This window comes from Labrus bergylta, chromosome 24 (assembly GCF_963930695.1).
Source record: "Labrus bergylta chromosome 24, fLabBer1.1, whole genome shotgun sequence".
Taxonomy (NCBI): Eukaryota; Metazoa; Chordata; class Actinopteri; order Labriformes; family Labridae; genus Labrus; species Labrus bergylta.
Window position 1 is genome coordinate 4,463,751 of NC_089218.1, and position 22,096 is coordinate 4,485,846.

The 22,096-nt window shown below is 43.4% G+C and overlaps 2 protein-coding genes across 3 annotated transcripts in view; both read right to left on the minus strand.

Annotated features, from left to right (window-relative positions):
• The window catches only part of LOC110000848 (amyloid-beta A4 protein-like), a 38,572-nt gene extending 25,186 nt beyond the window's left edge, over positions 1 to 13,386 (minus strand). Inside the window, exon 1 of one of the 2 annotated variants that reach the window (XM_020656211.3) lies at positions 13,188 to 13,386. In XM_020656211.3, coding sequence (XP_020511867.2) covers positions 13,188 to 13,247 — 60 coding nt within the window. In that variant the 5' untranslated portion in view covers positions 13,248 to 13,386. The remainder of the gene's footprint in view (positions 1 to 13,187) is intronic. The other variant, XM_065951677.1, reaches the window with a different exon arrangement.
• A 973-nt stretch (positions 13,387 to 14,359) lies between these two features.
• cyyr1 (cysteine/tyrosine-rich 1) lies at positions 14,360 to 21,391 on the minus strand. Its single transcript, XM_020656210.3, has 4 exons — positions 21,060 to 21,391; positions 18,664 to 18,763; positions 17,742 to 17,902; positions 14,360 to 15,277 (listed from the first exon to the last, which is right to left on the minus strand). Exons 1-4 carry the CDS (start codon positions 21,145 to 21,147, stop codon positions 15,144 to 15,146), a joined length of 483 nt encoding a protein of 160 aa, XP_020511866.1. The 5' UTR covers positions 21,148 to 21,391; the 3' UTR covers positions 14,360 to 15,143.
• Positions 21,392 to 22,096: the final 705 nt, after the last annotated feature.

Consider the following 22,096-nt stretch of genomic DNA (forward strand, 5'->3'; position numbering starts at 1 on the left):
GGAGTGGACGACCCAAATCGCATCCAGGCAAACGTAAGACACACGATCACTGCGTCATCGCCATTGTGTGTCTGACTGTCATAGGTTCTGACCAGTCCAGTCATTGTAATGCCTTTTTTTTTTTAAACTTTCAGATCCAATCTCTTTGCTCCAGCAGAAAAGTCAAGAATCATAAATCAGCCAGCAGATAATATCAGCCGATATTACCTTATGCAGTGACTCTCAGTATCGGCTAATTTTAATTGCAAATATTACTAGATTTATTCACCAGTCAAATAGTTTCATTTGAGTTTTATTGTATTACACCAGCAGAGGGCGTTATACAGATTACATAAAGCATCATCACTCTACACAGTGTCAAGCTCTGACGCACAAGTGTTGGATATCTGCATTGAGGGATCGGATCTAAGAGATATCGGTATCGGCCCCTAAAATCATGTACCGGTCGGATCCTAGTAAAATCAATTCCAGAGTTTCCCAGATATGTTACCCATGTTGTAGAATTATTTCACAGTCTTCTGTGCTTCAGAAATGAGGGGAAGAACTTCATTGTCATTCATCTTTGCAGCTGCAGAGCCCTCCCATGTGTGTGGGGACTAATCACTCTTCTTCCCCTATACTGAAATGGCCTAACTATTCCCATCTCACAGTCATCGTGTGAAGACACTTGCATAAATTGTACCGAAATGCGCGAACGCACCCGCTGATGTCTGGCGCGCTGGCAGATGTGATCAGCAGCACTAAAACGCCGACAAAAAGCAGGAAAAGGTTTATTAGCCGTTAAATGTAAATGGAAGGCTGTCAGAGGAAAAATGATTGCATCACATGCTTACAAATAAGTACAGAGGGGAGCTCGAAAAACACACAGAATCTTTGAAGTGTCCCCGTGGGCGCCGGTCCCGCGGTGCCATTAATTGTACCGTCTTATCTGAGTGGTCCAGACCCACCGAGGGGAGTCGGGTGAAGGTGGGGGAGGAAAAGGAGGCGGGGGTGAAGGGGCGTCTTAGATTAGCTCTCGTCCCAGGGGGGAGACTCCCTGGAGAGCAGGACGTGTCGCAGGACACACTCACTCTCTCTCGGGAACACATCTATTACTGACATCGTCGGCTACGTCCAGCCTACTTGCTAGCGAGACAAGACCTTATTGTCCGGCCAGGGACGCGGTGTACCACACCCGAGACGGCGTCAACTGTAGCAATGTCTTGGACACACAATTGCTTTATTCAAGACGAAGAAAAAGAAGCATCTCCTGCATAGAACGGAGAGACGCAACAATACCAACACGCGCAACACCGGAAGAGAAGAGCACAAATATGGCACAGGTGGGAGGGAACTTGGCGTCACCATGAAGATTTTGGTGGACAAAGTAGAACACGCCCAATCCCCCCCCCCCCCGGGAGCTCTTTCAAGGGCACGCCCACTCCAATTTCCCTGCAACTGAGAGCAGAGCTGGCCAATCAGAGGAAGGTGGGGAGGAAGGGGACAGCAGCTGAAATGAAACATGTCAGGCAGAGTTTGAAATGAGGGATTTTACTGACTCCAGTATCAGATAAATAAAGGTCTAAGGAAGGTGTTGGGGGAATTTCCTATTTTTTATTAACAGAAATTGCACAAATTGGCAACATCTTTGTGCAATTTGGACATGCTTTAAGTATACTAATGGAGATTGTATCTTTTAAAACACAAGGGGGTCAAAAAGTTTCAAGTATTGAGCTTTTTGACATCCTACGGGGGTAGCGACACATTTTGTGACTGGGATAACACATTATGGGATTCAATAAACCTTCATTGCTTTCCTCTGAGTGAGTGATCAATCAGTCGCGTTCAAATTGGAGCACAAGCTGCGGTTGTCTGTGGGGGTTGTTTACAAGATGCATCACTGTGGGAATCTGTCTGCCGAGCTGGGGAGGATGTGTGACGGCTGAGGAGATAAGGCTGGCGAGGTGACAGGAATACACACACCAATCACCTTGGCAGAAGGCCCTGCTGTTACTTTAAACCTTCACATCCTGGACTTCAGGTGCCCTGCAACGCTATCCCACTCTGCCGTGTGTGTAACGCTATCGGCTCTAATGTTTGGGAAGACGATCTTGTGGGAAGTGTTTCACTGATTACAGGGGCAGACTTCCCTTCACACTCTGTGCCAGCCAAAGGTTCAATTACAGGCCGGATGTAAAGCCAGAAAGCTAATAAAAACAGAGGAAAAACTTCAGTCTGGCCTGAATCTGTGAAAGAAAAACATTTTTTTGTAAATGGGCAAAGGATTGGTTTTCGGGTTCGTCAGACAAACAACAGCTGCCAACGTCTCAGGCTGAATCAAAGCGAGGTGAACAAGTCTGATGAAACTGGAGCACCTTGAGAAACGCAGCATGCATCCCGTTCCCCATCATGCTCATTCAGGCGGTTCTTGTATCAACAGATCGAAGGCAGTCTGAGATGAATATTGATCTCTTGACTTGATGGGCTTAAAAAAAATAAAATTAAAAAAAATTAAAAAAAAAATGGTCAAACTGATGAGATCAGAGGTTTCCTCCAAGTCAAACGCCTCTCAAAACTGGATTTTCATGGAATGTTTGCATATATTTTCAAACACACGAGGCAAAGCAGTATGTTTCCAAAATATTGAAGGAAAAGGAACAAAAGCCTTACCGACACAGGAATTTCAAAAATGTCTGATGACCTCAATGTCCAAGAAAATCCAATAAAAGTTTCCTCCCTCCTTAAACTCAAGTCAGTCTCTCAAAACGAGCTCCAACCTCCTTCGTATCAAACGCTATATCCATTTTTCTTACAAATAAAAATCTATAATCCTCCTGGCCTATTGGACAAAACAAACAATTCTTCTAAAAAGGTCTGAAGCAGAGCTCGACTGATATCAGTGGGCCGATATTATCCGACCAATATCACCCTACTGCAGATAAATCAGTGTGTTTGAGTGGTGGAGTCCGCTCCAGTTCGGGACGAGACCTTCAAAAAGTGGTCTCTAATGTGGTGATGCGTATAATTGTGTACAAATATTTCTCCCTTTCCTTTTCTATTCCTGGTGGAACAATACCAAGTATTAACTGGGTGAAGTAGTTTCTTTAAGTTAAAAATATTTGTAATTTTCTCCTGAACAATTCCCCAAACACAGGACAGGAATAAAAGATATGAAAATGATTGGCTTCCTGATCCCCACACTTCCTCCAGCATTCAGTACTTCCTGATAAATGGTATTTTGATGTGATTTTTGTTGTGTTGTCTTAAAGATTACTTGACATGCTTGTTCCCAGTCTTCTTCTCAAATTGTTATTGACATTTATTGTTTCCCATCTGTCTTTGGTATTGTCTTAGTTTCTTGTAAGATTTTATACAGTTTTGAGATTTTGCCATTTCCGTGATTATTTTTGCTTATAAATTCTATTAACCTACACATTATCTGGCTCTGTTCTTGTCTCTGCTGTTTCTTGAGGCAACTCCTAACTGGTAGATACATGAAGAACTGATTATGGGATATTTTAAATTTAGCTACTAATGTATCAATCCTATTATTTGTTGGTAGATTTTTAATCCCTTGCATGCCCATTCTTCCAGCACTATCAATTTTATTTGGAAGAAAATCAGGATCATTCACCATCTGTCTCAAATAAATGCAGTCTTTATCATATTAATACTTTTTACGAATATATCTCCAATTTATTAATGTGTTTTACACACAACTATTATATTTTTGCATTTCATTTAACCTTAGTATTGATTGTTTTTCTATTAGTTTCGACTTCATCATTCATCCATTTCATTACAATACCTACTTGAGTAGCATGAAAGTAGGTCATTAGATCTGGAAAACTAAGTCCACCCTTCTCCTTTTGTACTTCCAGATATAATTTGAGAGCATTCTGTTCCATTTTTTAAAACTGCTTAGCGGGATGGGAATTGGTAAAGCCTGAAATAAGAACAGAAATTGTGGTAGAATCATCATCTTCACTATATCGACTCTATTCAATATTGATTCTGGGACCATTTTCCATCTAATTTAAGTCTTGTTGTAGTTTATTTTCTGAAACTTGATAATTATCTGTATAGAGTTTGCATGTCTCCAGTAAGGTAGAAAGCAAATTACACGAAGCTGGCTGGATGATAAACCCCCGTCTAGTAATGCATGGAAGTTAACAATGGAAGATATTAAAGAAATGGAAAGAATTACATATAGGCCAAGAAACAGAGAAGATGAATTCATGTGTTACTGGAATAAATGGATAAAGGAAACAGATAAAGTGGAATAATAACAGGTATATTAAATTAAGAGAGTAGTGAAGAAACAACCCCCCCCCCCCCATTCTATTATTTTAATTATCTTTTCTCTCTTTGTACATATGTATTTATGAAAGTGGCCTTCTGAGAATATTTGCACGACATCACATCGGCACACAGACGTTCAGAAGGTCAAACTTTGGTCCCAGTTAAAAAAAACTCAACTATATCGTAATCTGGAAATTTCCACAATTGGAAACCTTTATTGGTATCGGCCCCACAATCAGTGACTCAGTTGACCTTTACAGGGGTCACACACGTTCTCATTAACCATTTGTATTCAAATAGTAACATCCTTTCATTAAGTTAACGTCCTTGGGCTTTTTGTTCATGCAACTTCCAAGTAAGTCTCGTACATGTCCTTCTAAACATCAAGTCTGCATGCCTCCAACCTGTCACTTCAAACGCTCACACATTCATGCTGATGAACTCCCTCACGTCTAATATAAACACGCCCGTCTGAGACAAGCATGCACGTTCCCCCCCCCCCCCCTGTCTCCTCTTCAGAAGTTTTCATGGAGTCTGTGAGGAAAATGTAAGTTCCATCTTCATTCATATTCAACACGATTAAGCTTTGTCTAGTGAGTGAGTGGGTGGGGGGGGGGGGGGGGGTGCTTCTCGGGAATTAGCATCTCAGACAAATCTGTCTCAAATCTGATTAGAAGTGTGTAAAGAAAAAGAGTTCTGACTTCTGCTACTTCATTTGTCTCGACGTGATGGAAGGACTTCTCGTTCCCTTAGTAATAATCACGATGGAGACAGTGTCTGCTCACAACCCCAGAGGGAACAGCCTGTTATAGCCTCCCTCTGTCATCACCGTGGCAACCTGAGGCAGGACCATTATCCAAGTCTGCCAGGGACGAGAATTTCATCACCAGGTTGGTTTTGCAAGGGAGTGTGTGTGTGTGTGTGTGTGTGTGGAAGTTGCATACCCAGTGTGTCTGTGCGCCTCAAATGAACAATAAGACACAGTAACGGTGGATTGACTCATTCAGCGGCTAAACCGGCTCTGACCTCACTGATGTCCAGCTGGGACGCCTCCCGCAGAGCGCCGCCAACACACACAGATGGAGACGTGAGCCTCAAACAAAACACACACACCACGTGATCACGCTCTGAACTTTGGCTGCTGCTCAGATGAGGAATGACACAAATCTGTTTGCCCAGAAATACGTTGCGCAAAACCAGAAGAAGATGCCTCGATGTCGAGTTTCAAATAGTTTGCGTTTGGATTTACGAGACGTTGACTTTCTTTCCAGGGTTTAAGCATCTTAATTAAGCTGAAAGTATGTGGAGGAGCAGAACTGGAAAACAAATGTGTAACTTAATCATTTCCATTCATTATGGTTGTACACTGCTGAACTTCTCTATTGGGATAAATATTTCCCCACTGAAGCCTCCGTGTTGCCGTACGTCTGTTTTGCATCGCATTACATCATCTTTTTTTTAAAAAGACCACGTCATTAAACGCACAATACTCCGCCTCAGGGTCCCTTTGGGTGGATGCAAACGCATCGACTGTGCTCTCGTTGTAGAGATTCATTATCTGTAGCCGCAGCATCTTCACTGATTATTGCAGTGTTGACTTTCCATGACAGGAAATGAGTAATTATGTTTCCTCGTAATTAGCCATCTGCGTCAGACTGGCACGCTGGGAAAAAAAACAAAAACAATCGTTTTTTCTCTACTACTACTACACTCACAAGCATCGATTCAAGAAGAGGTGTCATCAAGTTAGAGGCAACGAAGAAAGCACTGCAGAACCTCATCCAAAAAAAAAAGATGACTTTAAGAAGACAACTTAATATGTTTACTGCAACGTCGAAATTATTGCACAACTAAATGTGACTTGAGGTTGCTGTTGATCAGCGTGAGTCACTGTGAAATCCAGGCCCTGGGGTGCTGATGGGTGTGTATGCTTGGAATCATTATGCTGCATTCGCTTGGATTAATTCAGACAAGAGACGACAAACTGTGGAAGATGAGGCGAGGCCAGAGCACACTTCAGATTCCAGAGTCTAAAACTTGAGCTTTCCTCACTCAAGTTAAGGAACACAAGAGCAATCTGGCCAATGAGCTTAAAACATTTGGATCCAAAGAAGCGCCATCTGGTTTTTTTAAATAAACAAGGGACAAGGTTCCCCTTAAGCAGAAACTTCATGACTCAATGAAGTTTTGTTGGAAACTTTTGCCAGTTCGCATTCAAACTTAGATCTTTATTTCACTGCATCTCCACACTGGTTTAACAGAATAAAAACAAAGTAACCGATAAATCGTCCAGCCGATATTAGCATATCTAGAGACTGTATGGATTTACAACAAGCATTATCACTCTGCAGAGCGCCAAGCTGTGTTTGATAACTGCATCTGAGGGATCGACGCAATAAATGTGTACATCTATCTCTACAGATTTCATAGAGCTAAGAAAGATATCGGCCAGATGTACTCAATGTTTGATATCGGCCCCAAAAATCCCATATCAGTAGGTCCCTACTGCTGTTGATTGTACAAACACAGGAAGTCCACCTCTCTCATGGATACCAAACAGGAAACAGATCCAGAAATAGCAGGGCCCGGTCAAGAATACCCGTCTGCTTTCTGACGCAAATCTCCGTTGCACTACCCTCTCATTTACACCCACAAACACACACTCGCTCTCCACTTGGCATTTCAAACAAGTGTTCCAATTTCACAGTTGGGACTCCGAGAGGACTCATCATCTGCAATTGATGGTGTGTCGCCCGAAACCAAGAGGTACTATAAACTCTCTGAACTGTGAATCTCAATCCGAGGGCGCCTGGCGCATCAGCAACACGCCGTCTGGATGACACAGCGTTTCAGACAGAAAGAAAAATGGTGAAAAATGAGGACGATAAGAAGGAGTGGGTGAAGAGAACGACAGAGGTAACACACAGCAGCCTAATTATAGTCCCTAAGCACCTGGGGAAGACTGCAGCGCTACCAGGGCGGCGAGGGCGATGACATCACTCCTGTAAGTGGGGGAATATATAACCCTTGAAAACAAGGGCTGGCATGGGCGATGAAACAGAAGACATCAACAGGAAGCTTCCTCAACAGGATTAAACATCTTCAAAATGAGTCAGCAACCTCTATAGGATTAAAAATGAGTGCAAAGTGTTTTTTTTTTTAATGTGCATCCACTTAATGAAGAAAAACTACTGAAGGTTGGTCGGTTTCAAAAGATGAAACAACTGAGATTGAATAGTGCACATAGGGTCTAATGGATGCCTTTTAATTTCATGAACGACAGCGTCCAAGTGTGCCAAAGCTTCTCTTTTTAAACTACATCTCTATTTCATAAGACGTGTGCAGAAAAGAAGAATTAATCCAACAAGTGAACTTTGTATAATGTGCAAAAATACATTGGCTAGTTTTGGTAGCAAGCCGCTGTTTCTGCTGCATTGATGGATAGTCTTGTACATTTCCACCTGTAGCATGATGGGAAATAAGACAATGGATGTAGTTGTAGTCTTGTAAATACCGGCCCAGTCCCCAGTCTCAGTGAAACGTTACAGCCTGCGACTCAAATGTCAGCCTTTTCAAAAATGGGTTTTTTCTTTCTAACCTACTTTGCTGCACGGTATTTTTAGTACAGAGGTTCCAAATATGCTGAAAGCCACTCCAGTTTCTCCACAGAGTTCTCTCAAGGCCGACTGAGTTTTGTGGAGTGAATTCAACCCCGGCTTTGATGCGACGCGGTGCTTGCAGACGCCTCCCAGTTAATGATCGCGATGAGCCGCGAGCAGATTGCAGCGTGGACGCTAAAGGCGTCAAATGCCAAGCAGGTGGCGTTTAATCTATACAGACTTGTCCTTCACATGGTCGTCATGTTGCGTTTGTGCGACCAAAGCCATGATTAAATCTAGATTATATCGGCTGAGGTCACATTTCAGGAAAGGCGCAGGGTCACACATCACAGCCTTGACTGGCACTTATGACGGACATGTGACTATAAAAGCGCTGCAGCCTTGACGCCTGAGCGTGACATGGAGATGGAGGCTCTGTGTGATGAAGAAAAAGGCTGGGTGGAGGACCCTGCTGCTGCTGCTGCTGCTGAGTAATTGTGCAGGTCAGTACGCCGTGTTTCTCGCCTTATTATTCAGATTCGGTACCAGCAGCTGCTTACTCAGCAGCAGTGGAATGAGGAGTGTGTCTTCATGGCGCACTGCTGATATTTACTGATGGAAATGACGCCCCAGTGGTGATGAATGGTGCTGTTTGGAGTGAATGTGAGATGTGGGGAAGAGGGGGTGGGTGGGGTTGGATGTCGTGCTCCCTGAAGAATTACCGGCAGTGAAGGTGGGGGTGTGAGAGCGTTTGAACCATTAGATCCGATTATGAGGCAAGACAGAGAAAGAAGAGGAGGCTGTTAAAAGGGCCGACTTACAACATCAGTTAGCTCCAATAATGTCGAACACAGTCCTATTCTCCAGTTCAACTCGCCCAACATGGCAGCTTGGTCAGGTCTTTATGAGGATATATCAGTCGGCCCCATCTATCTCTGCAGATCAAACATTGTTGTAAAAAAAGATTTCGGCCTGAAAACACTATCTGATTTTTTAAATCCATCCCCAATATTCATTTCAGGATCTGCCCCAAAAATAAATTGTGCAATTTTGATAGTGCTCTCTCTCTCTCTCTGTGTCACTCACAGCAGCTATTGGTTATATGATATGACTGGAGATCCCTTGTGTAAGTTTCAGTGCTGTTCCATTTTAAAATAAGGCAGAATGTACGTTATTAAAACGTGTAGTATCAAAGATTTTGACAAAGACTGGCGGATGACAAAAGTTTGATTTTTCACATTTCCAATCTTTGAGTGGTTAACTCCTAAACTTCAATCAAACTCTGAAACGAGACAATACTGCAGCTGTAAAGTTCTGCTTTACTCTTCTAGACAATCACAGAATTGGGCTCTTGACCCCCATCCCCACACATTCTGAAAACATTGGCCAAAGTGCCCTTAAGACCTGCTCGGCGTCCAGAAGTTCAGACTTTAATTACATCGTGTTGCGAGGAAGTTAAAAAAAAAAAAAAAAAAAAAAAGAAAAAAGGTGAGAAACCTCTCCACACAGCCCTCACTGTAAATCAGAATGTTCTCTACAGGTAACAAGAAAGGAAGCCCTCCGGTTTTATCTGCTATCTGATGCTTGTTGGATCTAATCAGACATTGTCACATTCATCAACAGAATCTCATTCAGAGGCCAGGTTGCAGTGCACAAAGCAGGCCTTTGAGGGGGGGGGGGGAGAAACTCGTCTCAGACGCACCGAGACGACACAGGTGTGAGAGTAACCAAAAAGGAAGCAGAGAATAACAGGTGAAAAGCAGTTTCACCGTTTGCAGACTGCTGATTCACGCCACTACCAAGAGATAGAGGGGGGGAGGGGGGGGGGGGGGGGTGTCTGAAGTTTCATTATAAAAACTGAAGAGGAGCAGACAGCAAACACATCAGCATCATCCTCCCTTCCAGGGACCATGACAACAGAAACAACAGTATCAAAAGGTCAGGAATTCTTTTCTCCATGACAGACAGAGGGGCAAACAGAAAGGGGGGGGCATTAATTGGGAGCGTTGCTGGGTCGTTGTTGTTGCTGCTGTTGACACAACCAAGATGGACAATGTCCTCCGTTTTAAACGAGGAATATTAACAGCAAACTTTTTGATGCGCTGGATAGAAATGAAGGATTACAACTACAGGACAATGACGGAGAGAGACAAAAAAAAAGAAAAAGAAGAAGCAGGGACAGAATCCTTTCATGTCTCATTATGAAGAGGACATCCAGTCCTGTGTTGTATGATTCGTTTACTGAGATGAGGAATGACAGGAAGAGGAAGAGCACAACTAACACATTCTCCTGCAGGGACTGGTATGAGGGCCCCTGTACTTTTCCTATTTCGAGACTCAGTGTTATATTTTGTTAAACTGTACTTTCCTGAATACAGTACAACAACAAAAAAAAGACAGACGAACTACCCACTTTGTCCTCAGGAGGCGCCAAAATCAACACAAACCAAAAGTTCCTCACAGGAGCTTTAGTTGAATCAAGTCCTCAGTTTAAGGACTGAACTGCACAACATGAGCCTCTCTGCTGACCTGAATACTGAAGTGGAGACCTTTGGGATCATGATTCAGGGCGCATTCACACTAAGCAAATTTGTCCCGTCCGTTAGGGTACACATTCCCCCGCTGGCCTGCACTCACACTGCTCCAGGACTAACCGGGTCTGAGCACCGTTACCTCTTGTACAGAACGTCGTAATACAACACATGCATGGCTTTACATGATCAGGAAGTGTGCTTATCTTTACAAGACAGGCGGACTCCAAAAATAATAAAGTCAAGTCGGCGACCGCACATCAGAGAACATGACAGCTACTTTACACACGAGTCAAACGATCTGGACTTTAGGGTGCTCAGGCATGGTATGGATGGCTTAGTGCGAGTGCGCCCTAAGGGCTCTTTTATGCGGACAACCCTGTTGTTTATCTATCAACAAGTTGACGCCCAGATGTGAGTGTTACAGTTCAAACCCTCTCTATTCTCCAGTGGTTTTCAAAAGGCATTCTGCAAAACATGAATTAGAAACGCAAGGAAGTTTACAGGCTACAATAAAAAGTCAAATTATAAAACGGAAAGAAGGTGGAGACAAATAAGTGCCGGGTGGATTTCTATTTCAAAGACTTGAAGCTGCAGCGTGAGCAGCCGAGAAGGAGGCCGAGAGAAATACTGGCAATGCCAACAGGCGTACTGGCATTAAACTCGCTAATAAAAGGGGAGAGGGCCGGTCCGCCCCGAGCTCAAAGACTGCAGTAAGCACACAAACAGACCGCCTGCATCCATCCAAGTGCCATTTCCCAAGGATTCACAAACACACAAAGGCTGGCATCCAACTCCCACGCTCCGCACTGTGGGCCAGTCCCAAAAAGCAGCTTTCCTAGATGTGTGTGTGTTTAAAGTGTGTGTAAAGGCTATAAATAAGCTCTGACCAAGTCAAAAACTTCCAACGTAGGATTTTTATCTCGCTTGTTTCATCCCTGGAAATTTAAACAACTTTTTCCTATCGCTCTCGTCTTTGAAGCTCGTAATGTAAACACCCAACTCCAAGGGTAAAGATTATTTTAAGCAATGGATTATGAACAAAGACAACGCTTTGCTCGCCGCGGGGCCCAAACTATTCATTTTCAAGCACGCTGATCGTGGCCTACGTGCGCAAGAAACAACCAGGGTCAGCTGCTTACGATGCACCTGATTCAACATGGAGACAAAAAAAGAAAAAAAGAAAAAGAAAAGAGGAAGCAACAGCCGAGCAGAAAGGGCCGACACGGCAGGAACAAGACGACTAAACGCAGTATAATGGCCATTCTTCGGCTCTATCGACCTGTGACAACTCACGTATTTATCACGCATTCAAGCTGCGATTGTAACAAGAGATCCAGGAGACAGTATTGAACCACAACTGCAGGTCCCATTTAAAACAATGTGTTAATCTACCTCACGACAAAGCCACACAGTTAAACGGTTAAAAAACAAACAACCCATGTTCCCATTTCTTCAATTAGACAATTTCCCAGAAAATGCAACACACTGGCCGTTAATAGACAAAGGAGGATACTGAAAAGAGGAACTGAAATAGAGGAAATTACACAACTGATAATGACACATGACGAAAACAATCTGTGCTCTAACAGGGTTGAAGAATCTGGATTTCCTACACTGTATGGACACTTAAACGCAACATGTGCATCTTTTTTTACAGTGTATATTCACAAAGTGTTATTTTTTTCCCCAAAAAAGGTGCTTTAAATGGATGTTATGGCTGTGAATACATGATTAAAGAACACCCCGGGCTTTAAATGACACTTCTGTCACGAAAGCACAAACAAAAGAGCTCAAAAAACGCAACAGTGACAGTGAAAGCTCCTGTTTGGCTTCCCAGTTTCCCTTCTCCATAAATGCTGCAGTGCACCGCCGCCATCTTACTTCTCTATTCTCCTCTCTACTCTACCTTCTGACTGAAATATGTGGGGGGGGAAACGTCACCAATGGTCGTTTTTAAATGATTATGGCATCGTCACGAATTCATTTACTTCCCGGGAGAAAAAAAACATGTTAAAAGTCTTAATTGTAAGGCTATAAAGCGTCTTATTTACTTATTTAAATCTCCCCAAACACACCCACTCCCTTATATTTAGCCCTCGGGATATGAAAAAGGAGACAATACACTTTGCATTAATTCACAGTAACTACTTTTGCTTAATTAATTACGTGCAAAAACACGTGTTAGACAGTTAATATCCGGGTATTTCAGCTGCACAAAAAGGGTAAATAAATTGTTGAGCAACGCAAAAAAAAGGGCTTTGTAAGGCTTTTAAATCAGGGAGAGGCCAGTTGTTTAGCTTGAAATGGACACATTATGAGCGCACCATTCAATATATGTTGTTTTAAATTCATCTCCGTTGTCTCATAGTCTCCGTAAATCACCAAACAGTGGGAAGAATCTGGTTATAAAAACGTATCCGTAGGGTTTTTTAAAAAGCAGCGTCAATACATCCGGAGTTACTCGCTACTTTTCCGGTGACCCCTTCAAAATAAAATAGAGGACAAAAATTGGCAGAAAAAAATTCAAGCAATGTTACGCATGTAACAGAACGTAAATGCCGCTTTATTTTAAGACATTTAATCTGTTATAAATCACAATTTGGTATCTTTTTCTTCCCTTTTCTCACCACATCAATTTAATCCGAATATTGTGTCGCAACCGTGTAACTTCCGGTTGCTAACTGACGCTAGCTTTATGAAGCAGCTTCAATATGGTGGAAAATACTACACATTCCCGGACAATAAAAAAAAAAAAACACAATGATTTTCTTACCTCTGCAGCCAGAGATGAAGCCGCTAAAGCCAGCAGCAGTAAAGCTACTCGTTCCCCCATGTCGTCTTCACTGACACGACGCTCCTGAAGGTATCTCCGATCGCTTTCACGTTTTTCGTCGACTGAGAGTCTGCAGTGAGTGCGGTGTGCTCGGCGCCGGTGACTCCGGTTGTCTGATTATAAGCGATACCGAGGCTGCACAGCTGCTCAGCGCCGGATCACCTGACCACAGCTGAGTGGGATTAACACACACACACACACGCACACGCACGCACGCACCCACACACTTGTATCTCCTACACGCAACAATAGCCTATTGCACATGTTTTACTAAAAATAAAAAATAAAATAATAATTATAGTCAACGCATGCGCACACACTCAAGTAAATAAAACCCTTTCAATAAATTAAAAAATTCTATTCGCGAAAAATATTTAATTAATGATCACAAAAACAAGAGAATTAAGTCTACATTTCACAAAATTGTATTTCAAATGTATTCTCCAACATTTCATCTTTGATCCCAAATTTCGACTTCTTTTCCTACATTTCTTCTCAAAGTACCTAATGTGGAAGAAAAAAAAAAATCCTCCTATCATTATTTATTTCTGATGTTTGGCCCTAATCCTCTTCCATACTTTCATCTTTGAACCAGTACGGAAATCAACAAGGGCCATACCAAAAAAAAGAATAAAAAAAAAAAAAAAAAAAAGATAGAGACATGAAAATGGGAATATTTCTTCAGCAAAATGTTCTGTAAAATAGTTCCAACAATGTTGTATAATTTTGAAAATAATTAGTCATCTTTCAGGGCTCTAAATTGAAATTCTAAATAATCCAAATCAAGTTAAAAATCAGTGATGTAAAAATCAATTTTCCAGTAACTAAAATCAGAGTTGTAAATTCAAGGTCATAATTCTTACAAAAAAATCAGTATTCTGGGATTAAACTCCAGATTTCCATTTTTATAGTCGAATAAAAATACTGTAAACTCTGCGATATGAATCAAAGTTGTGTTTTTAAAGTAACATAACTTGTTTGAATGTTCAGACGTGGCTCTGATCCGACTTGTATTTATTCCCTTTTCTATAATCAACGTTTTATCAATCCTTAAATAGCATTTCATCTGACACATGCGTCACTTTCATTGTGTTGAAAAACAAACGTTCTCGTTCAGCTGTAGGCAAAATTAGTTTAATTCTCACTCAATGTATCGTTTCAAGTAAGGTAAAAAAAAAAATAGTTCAATAAAGAAACACCATCATATCTACTCGTCCTTAAAGTCAGTGTCATGATTCATTTATATTCAAGTCTCCGTGCCTCCTCACCACAGGTCCAGACCCGACGTGTTTCGACACAGCGTTAGTCATCCACTTCCACCCTGAGCCACTCACATAACTCCACTTTTTTTTTTTTTTTTTTAACTTTCCAATCAAAGCAGAGTGGACGGTGTGTCCTGGGACGACTCCTCTCCTCCAGTGATGTATGGTTCCTCTCCACGCTGACAGAAACGGTCTTCACCTCCATCAAAGCGGCGTGGTGCCTTTGATGTGCACAGGCGGGGACGGCGAGGATATTGGGATGTTATTAGCAAGTGAAAGTACGAGCTGCAGGCTAGCGGGGCCGCTAACAACTTTCTTCCAGAATGTGGACATGTTTGGGTGCTCTCTTAACCACCATGGTGGGGATTATGCTCCCCCCCCCCACACACACACACACACACACACACACACACCAGTCAGTCTAGACTTAACTGCCATGCAGAAAAAAATACAGTGACATTTACACCCTGTAAACGCTGGGAGTCTTTGCCTGCTGAAACATATTGCACTGGCCCACCTTTTCTTTTTTTGTTACGGACCCTCTGAACTGTCTTTAACCCATTTAGCGACAATCAAAACCACGCCATCAGAGCTTCCTTTAGATGGTCCGGTAGATGATCTGGGCTCCTGGGATTCACTTGCGGGTGCAGCCAGGGTACGGAGGAGGTGGGGAGTAGTTGGCCGGCGGGGGCTGAGTCGGGGTGTAAGGTGGCGGGTGCAAAGAGGGCGGGTACATCTCGTAGTCGTAGGGGTACGGAGGAGGAGGACCTGTGGAGCAGAAAGAAAACAAAAAGGAGGATTTGATTACAATTTCTTGTAAACTTTGAAGTTTAGGGTGAGACAGGGGGCCTGTTGTTGCCATGCAACAATTGCACCATCTTGTGGCCAAATTTGTAAACTGCACCCTCCACTGTAAGTGCTTTGAACTAACCCAGAAGAAGAAGCTGAACATGGGAGTAGAGAGTCGTTTGTTGACGACAATGGGGGGGGGGGGAGAGAGTTGCATTATTCACTGAAACATCAAAGCAGCACGGATGAAAAGAGACGACGAGTGGAGTTACTCGACCTCCTCCTGCATCGGCAAAAGCCCGGACTCGTTTATGATACCATTTTTTTTGTAATAAATCCCGGTCTTCCCGTGTGACTGGAAGAGTTTTAGTGTGGGAAAGAAACCTCGGATAAGACAATCAACAAGAACACCTCCTGAAACGACTTCACTGATATTCTATAAAACAGTCACATGGTGTCTCACCCTTTGAATGAGAGGTTACCTTAGACCTTCTGATTAAACAAAGGAAAAGGAAGTGTGGACAACAGGAACGAGAGGAACACAGAGGAGAAATCCTTCCTGCATCTTATCCCATTTGTCCTAACAACGAGTCCTTTACTTGCTGTTTGAATGTAACCCTGCTTTTATTTTGAAATCCAGTAAGGACCTTTTGGTAGACTGAAGTACTCAATACGGATCCAAAAAAAACAACTAAAGTGCACGGTTAAAAAAGGTCATAAGGTGGATATTTGCCCCCTTGTGGATTATCTTTGCACTGCATGCATCTGTTTGCATTCATCAGGTTTTCAGGACAAACGGATGATGTCACAGCGAGTGTCAGCGGTCTCATAAACATGTGTTTCACTCCGTTATGAAACCTCGACGCACCGCTGCTTAAGTCAAACTGGTGACTGATGTGATTTTTGTGGCAGGAGAGTGAAAGCACAGAGTACGAAACAATCTCTGTCAAAAGATGGAAATAATTCATGCCACTGAAGCTACATACACATGCATTCACATTGCATGTCTTTGTGTTTATGAAACACGATCAGAGCGGCAGGGCAAGACAGAACTCTGCCAGTCCAGTGTGGCATGACGGCGACAGAGCAGAGGAGAAAGAAAGATGATAAATAAATGATGAGCCCCAGACAGAAGAATAATAAAATTGAAAAAAAAGGCTGGAGAGTGTCGCAAAGAACAGACTGATGTGAAGACAATGTGCCTGAGAGTACAACGTGGGAACACTGTCACAGGTTCTCCTCCTTTGAATCAGGAACAGGATGAAACAGAGGTGAAATATGTAGGAGGTGGTGAGGCGTGTTTGTGTGAGTTTTCAGGCTCACGGTTAAGTGTTGATTGTTGTAAAGAAGCCGCTCGGCCGAGCTGGATCCTGAAACATAATACACCTTTTCATGTTTTCTTTTCATTTCATATGTGGCCGCCTAGAGGACAGGAGATAAGGTGTCAGCGTGGCAGAGTGTGAGACAAGCCTTCATAAAGGAGCTGGGCACAGTGCATAAGGATACAAAAGGTACAACTCGTGCGTTCAGACATCTCAGGTCAGTCAGAGTTTATCAAAAAAGTTCATCAACTTCAGGGTCTGGATGTTGAAAATGGACCTGAATCTACCTGTTTCTTTAAATGTGTGTACCACGGGCTCGACTCTGCTTTTTCATCAGGGCGACATATGACACCCTGCCCAGCCCCCGCGATCTCCAGCAGCAAGTTCAGGACTGAGATCTCTGTGGGGCCACCGACAACTCCCTCAGGCGCCGTCTGTCAGGCTGCGAACTCGCACGGACACAAGCTCGGCTCAGACGGGGCGACCACGACCTGCAGCTAACAAGTGTGCGGCAGGCCACGAGCCCCGCAGGAAGACACCAACTGTTTAACTGATTCAATATGTTGGCACTATTTAATGACAAGTAAAACATTAAAAAAACACTTTAAAATCCAACCTGTGGATTTCCCGCTGTCTCATTTCCAACTCTATCCACTGTCCTATCTCTATAATAAAGGCTTCCACAATGCTATGAATTCTGGGTAATACCCTCACAGATACGGCCGCTTATGGACAGGGTGCCTAAAGTGCTCGCACACTTGACGATTGGACAGCGGGACAGACCGAGTGCTCTTCGTCGACAGCAACACCTGACACCCCACCGAAGGTTCAGGCCTATGAGGCGCATGACCTGAACCCAAGGGTGACACCTGCTGGACAAATTAGCGTCCTACACTTTATAACTCCTAAATACTTTCTGCTGAATCCTAATGACACATTTTCACAATAAAAATGAATGAATGGGGCAGTGAAGTTTTGATGGTTTAAAAAGAATCCGTGTGTGTGTGTGTGTGTGTGTGTGTGTGTGTGTGTGTGTGTGTGTGTGTGTGTGTGTGTGTGTGTGTGTGTGTGTGTGTGTGTGTGTGTGTGTGTGTGTGTGTGTGTGTCCTCTGTAGACCCACCTGGGTATCCCTGGGTCACAGCGTTGATGTAGGAGGTGCTGAAAACGCCGACTCTGGCTCCCCTCCCGTTCTTCATGCACATACACACACACAGGAACAAGGCCGCCACCGCCCCCATCAGAAACACCACGCCGAACACGATACCGGAGATCGCAGTGCCCCTGCAACACACACACACACACACACACACAAACTGTGAGCCACCCAGTCGAGTGCGAGGGGAGGCAGCTGTCTCCAAAAAAAAACAAGACACGTAGCTGCCGGCATGGAGACGGAGCGCGGCATCAGCTGTGTGATCTGTTTGTGTGACAGAGTGTGTGTGTGTGTGTGTGTGTGTGTGTGTGTGTGTGTGTGTTCACTGCAGAGGAGTCTGTGAATTAGCACGTTAAAAACACTCATTAGCAGGTTGGTTACGTCTTCAGCATTCGTCAGAGGGACAGAATTGAGAACATTCAGACTGTTCCAGAGTTATTTCATACTTTATACAACACCAGAAGTTACAAACGACAGAGGATTAACGTGATCCCCCCCCCCACCTCGTGCTTTAAACAACTACACAGCTCATTTCTAAATATTCTCAATGGGATTAATCGACAGGTTGTTGCCGATTAGATTCCTGCACACGGCTTAATTTGAATTGAAACAGGAGTCAGCGCGGAGGTGAAAGTGTCAAAGCAGCTGTGCTGAGTCCAAGCAGGGTCGAGGTCAAAGATCAGATCCTCTGAAGGGGTTAAAAGAGTTAAAAAGACAGCTGCTGTTGAAGAGTCAGAGCTTCTTAATCAATGAATCAGTGAGCGCACAGAGTCTGCCTGTGTGCGTGCAAATGATTCTGGAAGCTGTCCACCGTCATTCCCCACTCTATCCACCGTCCTCTCTCTCAATAAAAGGTGTAAAATAAATAAATAAATAAATAAAAACTTACGAGAGGACGTCGCCCACGTAGGCGTAGTAGGAGCAGCAGAAAGGTGGCGATCCATCACAGCAGTACTCTATGCAGCCTTCACACTGGGCTTCAGTACCTCCTGAAACACACAAACATATCAGAGTTATCGGAAAGTTTTTAAGTGTCCACTGAAAACAAAAACAAAAACCTTTAACTCTGAGGTCAGGTCACAAAGGGAACAAGCCTCCCAGAAGAAGCCTCTATTTATACCATCAAAGACTCATTTTTTAAAAAGTGTCAAGACAAGCCCAGAGAAACACTTACCTGTGTTCAAAAAGAAACAATCAACACCTGTGGACAGTCCAGGGGGATTCTGGGGGGGATCGTGGGGTTCTGTTCACGTAAAGCCAGCCTCCCCCTGCCGGTTTGTGTTATTGTTATCAAGATTTTTCATCTCTGTTAGGGTTTGGGAGCCAAATAGAAGCACCAGGGGGTTGGAGTAAGTCTCCACCTACAGCGGGAACAGGTCGCTTTGAAGGAGTGAGTGTGGTTTGATCAAACGTCGCCATGTGACAGCCGTTCTCCGAGTTAATGAGCGGACGTGCTTGATTTAGTTTTCCGATTGGCGAGCGAATCAGCCGCGTGGCCGAGCACCTGAAGCAAAACACCGCGAGGCCGCAAAAAGGAGAGGCCCGACGATGACGTCACCTGAAACGTCCCGGCTGTGTCGAGGAGTGCGGTCAATTGACGCTGCTCGATCCGGTTTGACGGATGAAACGCAGCGATGACGATGTGGGAGACACTTTGAACCACGTGACACAGCGTGGCTGACGTCTGGCTGCGTGGGGGTCAAACTCAATCTGACACACCGCCAAGATCAGGCACGATTATAACTGAACAATCCAACACGCTCGTTCATGCAGGATGACTTTGTGTGTTTGATGATTAATGTTACTCAGCCAAAAGCCTCCACATTCAAAAGGAGTGTACACACAGCTGCTCTGCTCCGTGTGCTCGTCTCAACCTGCTGCCAACACACGACGAGACTCTCTCATCCGAAAGTCTTCACCCCCCCCCCCCCCCCCCCCCCCCCCTCCAAGCTGTGGGTTTCTCAGCGTCGCTTAGATGGTTTGGGAGTCTTGAGAAACACAAATGAGCGACGCTGCAGAAGAAAACAAGCTCTGTGCATGTGTGCGGATCTGCTTTCTCTCAGCAATCACTCACTCTCAAATGATGTGCGCCTGGAGGCATGTGTGCACGTCACCCCCCCCCCCCCCCCCCCGGCGTGGGTTCACCCGGATTAAAAAAAGAAAAATCAAAGACAGAGATCAGAGTGTTGCCTTGTATTTACTGCAGGAGGTAACACACAACACGCTCTGAAGTGGATCACACTAACTGTGCATCACTTTTTTTTTCCCCCAGCAGAAATGTCTTTTAAAATCTAATTCTAGAGCAACCAAGCCTTTTTTTTTTTGCAGACAAATTAAGTTTTGATGGATGTGTATCTCATTATAGCGGTCAAAGTCAAGCCACCTTTTTAATTAAACACTACACTACACCCCCCCCCCCGCATAAAAGCTGCAATACTTCCACGTAAATGCCTCCCAGCAGCAGACTCTGTCTGGGTGGTCCTCAGAGGTCCTGGCTCCTGTCTCTCCACACGCTGGGAGACAATGGCACCATGTCCTTTTACTCCCCCACCACCCAACCCAACTTTTCACACACACGTAGTTTTTCGTTTCCCCTGCCCCCCCCCCCCTTTTCCCAAGAACTGTACTGCATGAATTCAAAGCTCCCATTTGGGTTGTGTGTAATTCATCCCATACGAACACACATTTATCCAAAATCTATAAATACAAAAAAATAGATATTTGCAATGGTTTTGTACTCCATGCTCACATTTTACCCTTTGAATGGCAACCTGGGTATATTAGGCATGCTGGCACACTATTTTGATAAAGATAAACTTTATTGATCCTCCATGGGGGAGGTGTTTGTGTTCCAACAGCTCTAGAAAACAGGAAGCAGGAATATAATAATTATTAAAAATAACAAGAAGTTAAAATGAAGTCAGATGAAGTTGAAACTCAGATTAATTTTGATTTTTTTTTTTAATAAAGCTCCTAATTTGAATTATTTTGGATCCACTGGGGACATTTATATAATAAATCACGAAAAACAGATAACAAAAACCCTGTTACATCTCATTAGTTTTGTTTACTTATCTCACATCTCGCGATATTTCCCTATATGATCAGCACGTCTCATTTCTCTTATCTGCAGCGGTTGTCATGGTTTCTACAAATACTTCTCCATGTGTGACTTCACTTTCCCGTCAGTGTCTCATTTTTCCAGAGTTAAAAAACCTTCACGGGAGTCGAGAGGATACACGACATGTGGAGCTGTGGGTGTCTGAGGAAGTTTTTGAGACTCACCTGTGAATAAACAAAGCAGCAGCGAGCTCCTCAGTAACTTCCATCTCACCTCCTGCGTCCTTCTCTTCCTCCTCCTGGGGGTTTCCATGACCCTGCTGCCCCCCCCCTTCCTTCCTCTTCACTTCCCAGCTTTTAAAGCCTATTGTTCTTCTGAGCAAAAGTCGATTATTTCCCAGTCACCTATTCGGCTCGTCTTGTCGCATTTTCAGCACAAACCCCAAAAACAAGAGCTCCAAAATGTTGGAAACAAAAAAAAAAGAAAAGTGAAGTTCCGTTTGTTCCTCCACGTGTGACCGTCTCTTCTGTCCTCCTCAAATGTTTCCACACCTCCGGCTGACTGCTGAGGGTTTTCTACCCCTCCCCCGGCGTCCCCCCCCCCCCTTTACTCAAATTACCCCACTGAGGAGACAGAAAGATAGACTGTGGGCTCAGTCAATCAACGACTTCCGGTGTGTTTTTCAAAGTAAAACTACCATATTCATTTAATTCTAGCTTTCTCTTCACAAAACTTTTTTTTTTTTTTACATTTTCTCATCGATAATAATCAAATCAACTTTATTTATATAGCACTTTAAACACAACATTGATTGATGCAAAGTGCTGAACATTGCATAAACAAAGCATTAAAAAGTAACAGACATCAGTAACAATTAATACAATAATCTGGGTTCTCAATTTTTGGCATTTCAATAATCAAAAAGCAAAAATGTCTGACCCTTTTTTTGTTCATGATACTTAAATTTTTGAATATAATTAATTCGGTTTTATTGACTAAATCCTGTTCTTTTTTTATTTCATTTCTTGGGGTTAAAGTGACAACACACAATTTCCACCTATTAAAATGTCAATAGTAGGCATAATGAAAACACAGTTAATCAGTATCTCCCCCCCGTCCCTATTTAATAAGCTGAATAATGTGGGGGGTTAGGGGTGTAGCTTATTAGACTTGCAAACGTGCTATTTTCTACATGTCTGACAAATGCTCTGATCATATCAGGAAAGAAACTAGTTGATATAAAAAAAATCTAGGCTATTTA

Coding starts and splice junctions, on each gene's coding strand:
- cyyr1 (XM_020656210.3), bottom strand. CDS start 21,147: ATGGAAACCCCCAGGAGGAGGAAGAGAAGGACGCAGGAGGTGAGATGG. Junction 18,764..21,059: donor GCTGCTTTGTTTATTCACAG/GTGAGTCTCAAA, acceptor TGTGTGTTTCAG/GAGGTACTGAAGCCCAGTGT. Junction 15,278..17,741: donor TGTGACCCAGGGATACCCAG/GTGGGTCTACAG, acceptor TCTGCTCCACAG/GTCCTCCTCCTCCGTACCCC.